The sequence below is a fragment of the Neoarthrinium moseri genome (genome assembly GCF_022829205.1).
Source record: "Neoarthrinium moseri strain CBS 164.80 chromosome Unknown scaffold4_Wmoseri_CBS_16480, whole genome shotgun sequence".
Lineage (NCBI taxonomy): Eukaryota > Fungi > Ascomycota > Sordariomycetes > Amphisphaeriales > Apiosporaceae > Neoarthrinium > Neoarthrinium moseri.
The window spans coordinates 694,357-707,022 of record NW_026055118.1 but is presented as its reverse complement, the minus strand read 5'-3'; the positions used below and the strand labels follow the sequence as shown (position 1 = coordinate 707,022).

The following is a 12,666-nucleotide window of genomic DNA, read 5'->3' as shown; positions in this document are numbered from 1 at the left end:
CGGGCCACGACTTGCGGCCGCGACTCGCCTGTATGAGTTCTATCATGACGTAGCCAGAGGTGGACAGTACACCACTGTGATTGCGAGAATGCATGAGAGATATGGTGTGGTCCCCACTGCGTAGACAGTCATACAAGCTCAAAATACTCACATTGCCAAATCTGGAAAGGTCCTATTGTACGTATCAGCCCGCAGGAGCGATATCTCAGTGATCCGACTTCTTTCAAAACCCTCTATCGCCATGATGGCCGCTGAGACAAGTATGCCTGGCCTATCAATGGCCACAATGCGCATGGAGCTCTGATCTTTACACCTGACCACTTCGAGCACAAAGCGCGCCGGGCGTCACTCAATAGCCACTTTTCCAAGGCCAGGATATCGAGTCGACCGGATCTCATTGGGAGCAAGATTGATCGGCTCTGCGGACGTATCAATGACTTCGCGAGCACTGGCCGGAGCCTGCCGCTGGGTGACACCATAAGCGCTTTCCAGCGCGATGTTTCCAACTATTTCGTCCTTGGAAAAGATTTTGGGGACTTGAAAAAGGATGACTTTGGCTCTTTCATGATTGCCTCCGCCCGAGGCATTGAACCCATGTGGCACCGTAGCAAGCACATGCCGTGGTACGGCCGCTTCATGCACTCGATTTTCAAGGACTTCCTCATCAAAAACGCGGATCCGATCACAGCTGCTTATATGAGCTACGCCAGGGCAAGTCCGGCCGATTATGTCTAGTTGCTTGTTACCAACCGGAAGCCCGTCGGGTGCAGGCCAGTGAGGAACAAGCTCATTTTCGCTTGAAAGCTGCATCAACAGGGGCTGAGACTGCGCCCCCGTCGATAGTTCAAGAAATAACCAAGTCGAACCTCCCCCTCGAAGACAAATCACTGCGTCGCATCATATTCGACGTTACCATGATATCTGGCGCTGGGATTGAAACTACTTCTAGCATCCTTCGTTTGCTTATGTATCACATCTTTAGCAACGCGACCATTCTCGGACGACTTCGGGAAGAACTAGCAAGTGTAGCTTCAAAAGTTCCGGTACCAGACCGTAAGATTGAGCTCCGTGCACTAGAGCAGCAACCATACCTCACGGCCATGATATGGAGGGTATGCGCATGAGTCCCGCCCTCGGGACCCGCCTACACCGGGTTGCACCGGATCGAGAACTAGTATACAACCAATGGCGGATCCCGGCTAGCACGCCCGTCGGTATGACCACCTTGCTTATGCACATGGACGCGAGAGTGTTTCCAGAGCCCAAAACTTTCGATCCGGAGCGGTGGATCAATCCCGAAACACGGAAACGGGCGGAGAAGGCCTACGCGCTCTTTTCGCGTGGAACCAGAGATTGCATAGGGATGCAGTAAGTTTGAGTTTCTCTTCTGTGTCATCCTCGAGTTGCAGAAGACGCTAAAAATGGCAACTAGTCTCGCGTGGGCAGAACTCTACCTAGTCATCTCGACGCTGGTTCAAAGATTTGACTTTGATTTTGCCGTAATACCATCAGTCATTTTGATTTTGGTAGCGACCAGTTCCTCACAGCTATCAAAGGACAGGGCCTGCTCAGTGGCTTGGTAACTACGCGCAAATACTGAAATGAGAGCTCGAGGCTGATAATTCTCCTGGGTCACGATTAGATCTAGGCCGTGCCTATCGTCTGATCCCAGTATAATACATATAAGTAGCTTAATAACGAAGTCACCAATCTACTTCAGGTTCTTGATCCAGCGTCATGACGGCCGGGGGTCGCCGGGCCTTGATGGACCACATGAATATCACACGCTGCGTTATCGCGGCATTCAAGAAGCTGCCCGACTCCGCGGCCTCCGCATAGGTCTTGCCAGTGAAACTTTGCTGGTTCGGGAGGCACTCGGCTATCTTGCCGAGGCTATTGGAGATGGCCGTTGTCTTGAAGCAAGCTTTATGACAGACAAGAAGATGACTCAAGCACAGGCTACAATGTTATTGGTGTACTTTTCATCAGAGCCAGGGTTGAGAAATGTGGCGCAATATGCAGACATGGAGCAGATTCACAAAGGCGTGCCACAACCTACCACGTTTGGAAAATATCTAGAAAGGGAGAAGTCGGCCGTGTCTGCTACCTATCCTCCCCAAGAACAAGTAATTCGATAACTATATGTCGTTTTCATTAATAATGTCGGGGAAGAAAATAGAAGCTTGCCCCTCTCGATTGGCTTAGCTCCGATTACGCGGCAAACAATCATATTAAGAATTGTGTGGTGGTTCTCGAATTTTTATCACACTCTACATGAACCAGCTTCTCTTGTGCCATGTGTGTATCACTTTTCGAAAGGTGGTGGTTGATCTGGAAGTGTTGCGGTCAAGGGAGACTGAGGTTGGGAGTTGGTGTCCGGCTCATATCCAGCTACCATGGGAAAGAAAGGCCTCGGGGCGGGCGTCGGGTGCGAAATTGCCGCCGATTCCGTGAGGCTGACGAAGTTGCGGGTGAGCCCCGAATCCAGACTGCCCATTTGGAGCCAATGGTGGATTTGGATACGGGCGGCCAGAGGCTTGGGTGATTGATAGAAAGAGGGCTCGGCGGGCCCAGAAGAATTCCACCTAGGCAGCACGAATGTCGACTAACTCAGTTAAGTCAGACAGAAGAACAGTTGGAAAGCTAGTTCGTCCCCAGATCCCAGCTGGCGCGACTAATCGTTTGTCTGACGGGTCAAGGCCAGCAGGGCCCTCAAGCTAAGCAGGGCCGTGACCAATGGGCACAGATCTGATTCGCGAATGAGGTCAGCCACAGCCAGCTGTGCTTGCCGTGGGCAGGGCCCGGGCCAATCACGGCCGTCGTGAGCGCCGTCTTGTATGGAGAAAACCTGGGGAAAGGGATGGGGAAGACCCAGCTCCCCAGCACTCCTCCCCCAGGGCAACCTGGACGCAGACGGGCGACGAGCCAGAGCCAGAGCCAGAGCCGTTTATTTTTGCCGGCCCCCGCCTCCACCCCTTCCGTAACCTTGGCCGTGACAACTTCCAGCGACGGCCTCGCGAGGGAAATCTCGCACCACAACAGTCGAACGACATCAGGCGAGATGGCCGAACAGAACGGTATAGATATCCTCTGCGACGCTGCCGGCTCCGACCTGTTGCTGGGCTCCATCTTCGGCGGCGCCTCGCCGCAGGAGCAGCGCACCAAGCGCGTCAAGCTGGCCGACGACGCCTCCTCCCCGTCGTCACCACACGTCTGCCACATCTGCCGGAGAGTATACGAGAGGTCAGCACCCGCCGCGCCTCCGTGCCGTGCCCGTCGAACATCTGGAAGCTGACTTTCCTCGCGCCTGCAGAGCCGACCATCTGACGAGGCATTTGCGATCTCGTACGTCGAGGACCTGTGGCGATCCCCCGGCCCATGTGCACAGCCTAATTCTGAAACAGACGAGAATGCGCGGCCCTATCAATGTTCGAGGTGCCCCAAGCGATTCAATCGAGCGTCAGTCCTCTCAATATACTCCCTCCCTCATGAATGCAAGGGAGCCTCGCGACTAACCTTGCTTTCCCCTCCAGCGACCTCTTGACTCGACACGAAACGACCCACGACAGAGACGATGGCGCAAAGGGGAAAACAATAATACGCCGGAGCGACCGGGCCGCAGAGGCGTGCCTGAATTGTGCTTCATCAAAGGCAAAGTGCGACGACCAGAAGCCCTGTGGCCGCTGCAAGACCAAGGGCTTAAACTGCCAAACTGCTTCCAAGCGGACGTCGGTATACGGGATATCAGATGGTATGTCGTCTACCCACCAGCCTGGGAATGGCATTCGTCACTTGGGCGCCCCCAGTGAGGTGTTTGGGTCATGCCGAACCCAGCTAATGTCTCCCCAGTGAACTCGGCTGTATCCTCCTCGGATAGCCCCGACTTAACGAACTCGTCTGGCGCTACAATGGACTCCAATACTGCATCGTCTGTATACTCGGAACGAAAAGTTCAGTTTCCGCCGGGGCCTACTATTGCCATGGACCACGGCATGTCGGCCATGCCATACAGCACGGACTATACGGTGCCACCGCATCCGATGATGGAAGATACCACAGATGATATGTTCTATTTCAATCCAACTCATAATTTCTTCCAGGATATGGACTTTACTTCGTCGTGGGATCTGAATTTCGACAGTTATACCATACCTCAAGTAGAGCTTCAGGGTCCTAGTCCACAGTCGTCAACCACATCCACCTCGAGACATATAGCAAGAGACCCGACCCGTGGATATGCCGCCTTCAAGCGTTCGCCCTGGCTCTGGGAGCCAAAGACGCGAGACTCCCTGGGCAGAGAACAGGAAGGCTTGATGTTCAACGAGAAGACTATTGCTCACTCACCCGCATACGAAAAGATTATGGCATCGAACTCGAGCCGCCTGAAAATGGAGCCTGCCATAAGAGATCGACTATTTGCCCTAGTTTTGGGTCAACACAGAGACCATTCCAAGGTACCGTCGTTTCCAAGTTTGGATCTGCTCAACTATATGTTACAAGCACATTTCATACATGACGATTATCAAACGGACAGCTGGATTCATTCGGCTTCATTCGATCCATCACAAGCTATACCAGAACTTTTGGTAGCTCTGATATCAAGCGGGTCGGCATTCATCGCAGTGCCTGCAATATGGCAGTTCGGCCTTGCCCGTAAGTGTCTCCACGTACCTCGCCTTCAACACGTTCGTGAGACTGACATGACCAAAGTACAGGAAGTGGTACGAATGGGCCTTGCTCATCGGGTATGATTAAGCTGAACGCCTACTCTGTGCCTCACCGCTGACCTTTCGTAGTTTGAAGCGAACAACGTGCGCACGAGGGAGCTTCAGTATCTTCAAACTTTCATGCTCCAGCTCGATATCGGTATCTGGAGTGGTTTTAAAAGGAAAATGGAAATATCAGAGAGTTTTATCCAGCCGCTGCTCACTGTGAGTTGTTTCTCGCGGTCCATTCATGTCCCCCCATGACTGACAACCGGTAGATGATGCGAAGAGCGGGGACTTTGTCTGCGCCCGCAGATACTCCCAACTTGATCCCTTTACCATCGGACTCTCCAGAAGAGCTCGAGAACAAGTGGCGAAAGTTCGTTCAACGAGAATCGTACAAAAGGTGTGTCCTAATTCTCGGTGGTGCCTCTGCCTGTCGTGACTAAAACATTCCAGGCTTGTATTACATTTATTTTTCCACGATGCGCAAGGAGCGGTTACTTTCCAGCACGCTCCCTTGATGTCATATACGGAGTTGTGCTTCAGCGTACCAGCGGCTCGGGATCTCTGGCGGGCACCGACTGCTGAGGCATGGCGAGAGATTTATCTTCGAAAGAAGCCACTTCCCGCAGAGGCTTCGCTTCCTCGGGTATCAGAGGTGATGCTATGCACAGCAATACTTGATACATTCGAAGAGTTCGTTGATGTTGAGCTGTGCTACAGCGCCATCCTGTACGGTTTCTTGGGACAGATTACGGCATACAGGGAAGCAACCAAGTTCTACCGCCATGGGTACCCTGCTGCCAATCAGCGTAACACAACCTTTACTCACCGTCTGTGGTTGACTTCACAACACCAGGAACTCTATCGCGACGTATCTGAGTTTGCCGTCTTGGTAAACAGCTCTCCGAAAATAGCAACACAACTTTCATTGGTTGCAGACCTCTTCATGATGATTCTGCATGTTTCTCCGGACGAGCTACAACGCTTCGCCGGCAAGCAAGGCGAAGATGAAGCGCGAAACGCTGCCATCTTCTTGGAGGAAAACTGGGTGCGGAGTCGAGACGCGCGCCACGCCGTCTGGCACGCCGGCCAGGTCATTCGTTACGCACGAATGCTACCCCCAGCTTCCTTACGCGGTTTCAATGCCACCGCTGTATACTTCGCCGCATTGACGCTGTGGATATATGGGCTGTTGTCATGCTCAAACTCCACTCATGGACAGGATCCCTCTGAGATGCCGGCGCCTCTGACGTATGTTTTGGTAGACGGGAACGAGAGCAGGGAGACGAGGGCGTTCCTGCAGTTGGACAAGGGGAATCCCGGCATAACCGTCAGTGGTGACATGCATTCCGGCGTCGAGTCGCTGTCCAATCCGGGCATGGTGCTCAACGTCGCCAGGAATGTGTTTAGGGACAATTACCCTGTACGGACAGAGCCGCTGCCGCCTCTGGTAGAGAGTCTAGGGAACCTGCTGAGAGATCTGGGCACCGGCCCGGCCGGTCGGCCATCGAGAGTCCAGAGCCGGGCTGTCAGTGAGGAGAGGGTGTGAGTTATCAGAGGAATATTAGACATGTCCCGCCCGCTCAGGGTTGGTGACAGCTGCTCACGCATCATCCTGCCTTCTTCACTGTGAATGTCTACTCTCCTCAAAGGACGCCGAGATAGCATGAAACCTGTAGACCACGCAATGGCGTTTTTGGCAAGGGGCTGTGAGCAATGAACGCACTGCTCTTTCCTGACAAATAGTGCTGTCGGATTTCGAGCTCAACAACGAAACGTTTTCAGTCATGTACTGTAATGTCCTAGAAGCGTGAAGAGCGGCTTCCAGCTTATCTACAAGACCGGCAAAGGCAAAGTTACTGTTTAGCGCAGCAGAGTAGTGAGGCAATGGTGCTAGTCACTGGCCGTGCTGGAGTCTGACAAGACAAACCTGAGTCTCCCCAATTCGTGACGGCTGGCCCTAGAGAGGTGTTTAGAGAGGTGTTACTCACTCGACGATAGATATTGTGGCTCGTCCCATAGCGTCAAGTCTGCTAATGCATATAAGGACCTGACTGTATCCTACGGGCGTGAATAAGCAAGACCTTTCGAGGACGTGGGCCTGTTCGCATCACTACCGATACAAAGCTTTCACGAGTATGGTTCTGCGGGTGACGTTATACTTGCGGTAAGGAATGCATAATTTCTGCCCTGAAATGTTCACCTAGGCTATGGATAAATTTCTAGAGACAGAGAGGTCATGGGGAAGCTCTTGCCGTATGTTACACCAAGGACTTCGCCTTTCTTCTGAGCAGCGGCCTATTAGAGATGCCAGTCACTAGTGGGTTCGATTACCCTATGATCTGTGCTCCTTCACATGCCAGTAAATCATTAACCGCAAGGGAGGCCACAGAACGGTTGACGGCGCGGTCGGTATGGTTAGAGAGTTTATCGGGATTGGGGTCCGTGAGCCTCATCATTCCGAACACTCATCGTCTCCTAGGAGTTTCTTTCTGGTAGAGTAACTACACAGCATACAGAGGAAGTATGGCGTTCCATTCACGTCGCACGTGTCGCTATACACGATGGTGATGAAATCATCGGCCGTGCAGTCTAAGCGGGCGCCAGGTTGCCGTAGCCATCCATTGAAGAAGATCCCGTATTCCCCGACACGATCCGGCGCGAAAACCAATCCAGCTTGCTCGGTGCCATTGCTGCTTGTGAAACTGAAGTACGTATATCGAGATCGTGGGCATCGGGGGAGGCTCTTGGAGTTCGCGCCGGCGTTTCAGCGCTTCTCGGGTTGGGGCCGCTGATCTGAACATTAGTCGGTCGGCAATTTGGCAGCGATCGTCTGGAGTTTCGCGCCGCTTACGTCAAGCGTGTTGCAAAGCAGTTATGCATGTTGTTCAGAATCGTCTGAACTTATCATGAACCTGATGATGATGCAATAGACAGGAAGAAGAATGCACGGTTTGTAGACGATCCCCATTTGGACAGGTGACTAAGCAAGTGACTTCAAGCAAGGGCCTTCGCAATGGTTCATCTAGCGCATACATTCAAACACGAGGAATGGCTTGACACGGAGCCCTGAAAATGAACTTAAGCAATTCGAGATGCTATGAGTGCTATGCAGTAGTACACACCGCCGACAGGCTTCGCTGTGGCATTGAATCGGGTATATTGTTGCGTCCCCTTCCCGCCTGAGTGAGTATCACCCTTCATATGTCCATGTGTATGTGTATCCCATGATTTAAGCCTCATGACATGGGAAAACCCCCCAAATGATCGTGACTGTTGTTACCTTGTGTCATCCGAATGTATTCAGCAAACCATGCAACCCAAAACGCCTGCCCCGAGGCAATCGAGGGCTTTCCCATCTTGGAATCCATGCCAGGATCCTTCAGTGCCAGCTGTGGGCGACAGGAGTAAAAGTGATATGCTCAAATGTGATGATTGGAATCATGAATCGACCTGCAGCATGCTAAGAACGCCAAAAACATGCGGGATATCTTTGAATGCCAAAAAAGAACCGGATCCAAAACTGCAATGTGTGCGGCATGCCGCCGAAAAAAAGCACTGAATGAAATGCTGTAGTGAGCAATAGTGAAAGGGGCTAACCCCAAATAGGCACATGTTTGTATGCCGGTGAATTATAGCTGTGCAATACCCGGTAAGGAGCACTTATGCCATGGGATCCCACGCTCCGGTTCCTGGAATGGCCGCGAGGCACATATGGTGGGTATCGACCTTGCTGGTCCCATTGCTGTGACATGGGTCGGCCGCTCCACGGGTCTGTGACGTACGCCTGGCCGTTCTTCTGAATAGAGGGATAGGGGCCATTGTCTTTCAGGAAGCTCTCGGCTGTATCAGCTACGGGTTGGTATCCGTGGCCATCATAGCTAGCTCGATGTCGAAGATTCTGTGGCATACCATGGAGGCCGTTCGGTGGCAATTGAGGAGGCCGCGAGAGCCCAATACCATGCGAACTCCCCTGGCTTACCAATGAGTTTCGACGACTCCGATCGAAAGACGATCTTCGAGATGATTCGTCATGGTCAGTTTGCACCTCCCAGTTCGTCTTTCTGTACTCGCCGTTGCTTGACATAATGCTCAAAGGCCGGCCCCGGTGCGTAGGGCCAGGAGACGGGCCCATCCTTCCGATGTCGAGGGTCTGATAAAATTCCTGCGCGGGTGGATAACTTCGCACGCTGTTGCGGCTCGAGTTTCGTGAAAGGGATGGTCTAGCTCGTGGGTCGATCGCAGGAGGGAAACTGAAGACGTTCTCCCGACTGGCCTTACGGGGGAGATTAGGGATCGTTCCACTAGGCCGACGATGGTTGCCTGGCGGCGTCGACTGCGCCCTCAGCGGTGGGGGAACCCGCAGGCCCCCAGCATTCCTCGTCCTCATGCTCACAGGTGGAGGTGTCTTCGCTTTCCTTAGGTGCTCTGGTGGTGAGAATGGTCGCAGAGACGTTGGGGCCAGATTTTCTCGGACGCCAAAACTTGCATCAAGTGACGTGTATCTCAACTCAAATTTATCTTGTCCCTGAATACTGATCGTGTGCCTTCTTGACGCAGTATTGGTGGTTTGCTCCGGAACTGACAGCAGAGATTGCATTTCGCCCTTGCTTGCGGCTCCGGCTACCTGTGCAGGATTTACCCGCCCATTCTGCTTCTCTGTCGAGACTCGAATTGGCACTGGTTTCCGAACGATAGGCTTCCGTGTGGGGATAACGATATTTGCAGTTTGTGCCAACGACGTTCCCATGGACCGAAGTGTGGTGCCAGCGTCGTGAGACTGACTCTCGTTCCCATTCTCGGGTCCAGTCGCAACAATATTTGGGAGGACAGGAGCTGATCCCATCTCCTCATGTTGATGCTCAGCACTGCCAACGCTGGCGATGGTGCCCAAAGTCGCATGACTCGGCTCAGGTCTTAGTGTCAAGCGCCTTAAACTCAGAGGCAAAAATGTTGTGTGGTCGTCGGGTTTGGCGGCGGTATCTTGTGGGCGAGAGCTCCCGGCCTTTTCTGACGATTTCATCGCGTTCACGGCCCGGGGCTTACGGGCACTGCTCAGAAATCGCTCAAGCCTTCCCGGCTTCCGAGGCCCGCTCCCTTCACTAAGATTCGAGGAAGATGTTGTGGAACTTGTCGGGCTAAGTGGTGAGTTTTCGGGCGGCGCCAAGGCTTCTGTTCCCTTGAATTTGGTTGGAGACAACAGGCCTTTGGACTTGATAGATAGGCTAGCCGGTCCACGCAGCTGAGAGGTTGGCAAGTTTGCAGGGGTCAAGTCCTGTGATGGTCTGGAATGGCACATGGGAGAATCTTTCCGTGGAACAGGCGGAGGAGTGTCGTCTTTGTTTTCTGCGGCAGCAGGTGTAGGAACAGTCTCGGAAGCCAAGTCTGGGACAGTACTCTTGGGAGGACCGACTGAAGACTCCGACTCATTTTTCGCGTGCTGATCTTTCTCAGGAACCACGGGCTTACCAGAGAACGAGCGCAGGGAAACGTTTGAGCTGTAGCCAGAATCTGACTTGGCCAAGAGTGTGTGCGATGACTCTGCAATGGGGCTTGCAACAACACCACTGTCAGACCTGTGCATATCTCGGGGATTTCGCCCTTCAGAGATCAAACGAGGTCGAGGTGGTAGAGATTTGGCGCTCAAATCCATGCGTACGTCTAACACTTCAGTTCTGGAATACTCATGATGATCATCCTCCTCGAATAAGTCATCCTCTACCGCAGTGTGCTTGCTGGTGATTTGCAACTCCATCGCCTCAGCTTCAGACTTCTCCAAAGCAAGGGGGCTTAGATGTATCTCAGGCAAATATATAGGGGATCTGGGTGAGGCGCCGGGCAAGCTGGACTCTGAGGGATAGAGGGCTTGTGGTGAGGAGACGTTCGCGATGGAGAGGGTCTGGCTTTGGAGGCGGATTTGGTGGGACTCGATCACAATGGGGCCAGCTGCCTGCAAAGGATTGCTTCCAGTACGGTCTCTCTCAAAATAATTAGAGCCCTGGCCCTCAAACAAAGGTCGCCCCTTGGCATTTGGGGAAGCAATGGTTCTTTCGGATCGACTACCATCAGGGCTAGCATTCATGATCCGGAGAGAGCCTAGTTTGAAAGCGCCAGTCTGGCGGTAATCCTCCTCACAAGGTGTAATGACACGAGGTATGGACTCCGGGTTCGTGTGAAAAGATGGGCTCGGGAAGATGTCAAAACTCATCGACTCGAGTGAGTCTCGGCGGGCAGGAGTCGAGGGCAGACTGAATCTAGCTCTTGACTTCTTTGGCAACGGCGGCACATCTGGTGCTCGCGTCGCTACGCCCGGCGTCATTAAAGATCTTCTTCTCATTGGAGTGTAAAGAGTGATATCCGAATTAGCTCTGGATATCGCCGCGGCTGCCGCTGGCGCCGCTTGTTCGTTATCGGCTAACTGCGTTGTGCCTGGGCTCTTCCACGTCTCTGCAACATGGAATCGGCTCTCGGACAAGACTGAGTTCTCTTCGTGTGACTGTTCTTCCACTAGGTTGAGAAGCCGCTTCGCTTCGTACGAGTTGAGGTCATAGTTGACGGAACTTCGGGACCCTGCAGTGTACCATCTTCACACAACCTGCGGTTAGCTACACACGCAACTCTGACGGGGGGCACACATGGACATACCCATTCAGGTTCGCCTGGACATAGTACGACTCGGAGTCACCAATGATCATGGAATTTGCCCTGCTAGGCCGCGCACTCGGGGAAGGGGTCAGCATTCCCATGCTATCCTGCCTCGATCTCGTCTGCGAGGCTTGTGAAGACTTGGAGCGGAACAGGGCTGCCGCGGAGCGTGTAATCGACCGAGACCTTGGTCTCGCACCAGTCTGCTCACTCTTCCCGAGCTCCATCTGGCCATCTAGGGCGGGGTCGTCGGAGGGGGCAGAGGTGGGAGACGGTGCCGGCGAAGTGCCATATGGGAGGGACATGGTCCTCATGGTTGAGAAACGCCGCCGGGGATTGGCCAGGACATTGGGGCTCAGCAGGCCATCGGCGTCGAGGTTGGCGGTTCGGGGTTTCGACAGCTTATGAGACGTTCTCCGGGCTCGCCCCGGATCCTCGACGGAGGCTACATTCCCCATGTTGGGCAGGTGAGGAGGGTGCCGGAGGGGCGGCTGGATATTGCTATGCAAGCAACAGTAGTTCCATGTCGGGAGCTCAGCGGCTCAAGGGGGAGCAAGCGACTTGAGCCTCAAATAGATGAGGAGGTCGAAATCGACGGCGGAAGCAGAGAAGAGCTGCAGTCTACCTACCGCAGCGACGCCAGAGCATGAATTGAGGTGTCTGGGGTTGGAAGGGGGTGGGACGGGCCAGCAGCTGGGTGCAGCACAGCCGGAGCAAGGGGAGCTGGGCCTTCTTGAGCAAAAGAAGAGGAGGAGCAAGACGCTGGCTGCAGCTAGGGCGGCGGCGGCGACGACGACGAGGGAGACGATTAATCCCACGCAACAGCTTAGCCAGGTCAACTTCTTCTCGCTAGGACAGCTAGGCAGGTAACTAGATTAGCATGGAACAACGGGCAGAGGCACGATCTTAAAACAGATGAAGGGCCGGTGGGCTCGGGCCTGTCAGTGTGGAAAGGCAGGCCGGCGGCGGTGGGCTGGTGCTGTCCTGTCTCGGTCTCGGTCTCTGCTGTCGTTATGTACAGAATGTACCACGGTAGGTATGGAGTAGGTAGGCAGGCATGCACAGTAACTGCTTCAATTGGTGTGCGCATCCATCATACTATGGTATGGACATTTCAGATCACGATCTTTGGGGCTGCTATGGGGTGACGCCCAGGCTACCTGGCGCGGGCAGCTCGCTACAGCAACCAGGCCGTGGTGCTGGCGGGCGGCGCTGGGTACCGTCCACGTACCGCAGTAGGCGTGCATCGCCGGCGCCTCTTTGCCATGATCCCTGGCCTCGAGAAAGTGGAGGACAAGCCTTCCCGGCG

General features: G+C 53.9%; 4 protein-coding genes across 4 annotated transcripts; 3 read left to right on the top strand and 1 right to left on the bottom strand.

Annotated features, from left to right (window-relative positions):
• Window positions 1-244: 244 nt before the first annotated feature.
• Window positions 245-735, top strand: JN550_002016 (uncharacterized protein; the record flags this gene model as incomplete). Its single annotated transcript, XM_049313265.1, has 2 exons — window positions 245-260; window positions 335-735. The coding sequence occupies 2 exons, from the start codon at window positions 245-247 to the stop codon at window positions 733-735; spliced, it is 417 nt and encodes a 138-aa protein (XP_049176077.1).
• A 370-nt stretch (window positions 736-1,105) lies between these two features.
• On the top strand, window positions 1,106-2,138 carry JN550_002015 (uncharacterized protein; the record flags this gene model as incomplete). Its single annotated transcript, XM_049313264.1, has 3 exons — window positions 1,106-1,368; window positions 1,433-1,579; window positions 1,721-2,138. 3 exons carry the CDS (start codon window positions 1,106-1,108, stop codon window positions 2,136-2,138), a joined length of 828 nt encoding a protein of 275 aa, XP_049176076.1.
• A 722-nt stretch (window positions 2,139-2,860) lies between these two features.
• Window positions 2,861-6,261, top strand: JN550_002014 (uncharacterized protein; the record flags this gene model as incomplete). Its single annotated transcript, XM_049313263.1, has 9 exons — window positions 2,861-3,243; window positions 3,314-3,345; window positions 3,405-3,459; window positions 3,534-3,751; window positions 3,850-4,653; window positions 4,711-4,745; window positions 4,797-4,931; window positions 4,985-5,112; window positions 5,166-6,261. The coding sequence occupies 9 exons, from the start codon at window positions 2,861-2,863 to the stop codon at window positions 6,259-6,261; spliced, it is 2,886 nt and encodes a 961-aa protein (XP_049176075.1).
• A 2,046-nt stretch (window positions 6,262-8,307) lies between these two features.
• Window positions 8,308-11,815, bottom strand: JN550_002013 (uncharacterized protein; the record flags this gene model as incomplete). The annotated part of the gene is made up of 2 exons (XM_049313262.1): window positions 8,308-11,296; window positions 11,358-11,815. The coding sequence occupies 2 exons, from the start codon at window positions 11,813-11,815 to the stop codon at window positions 8,308-8,310; spliced, it is 3,447 nt and encodes a 1,148-aa protein (XP_049176074.1).
• Between the last annotated feature and the right edge of the window lie 851 nt (window positions 11,816-12,666).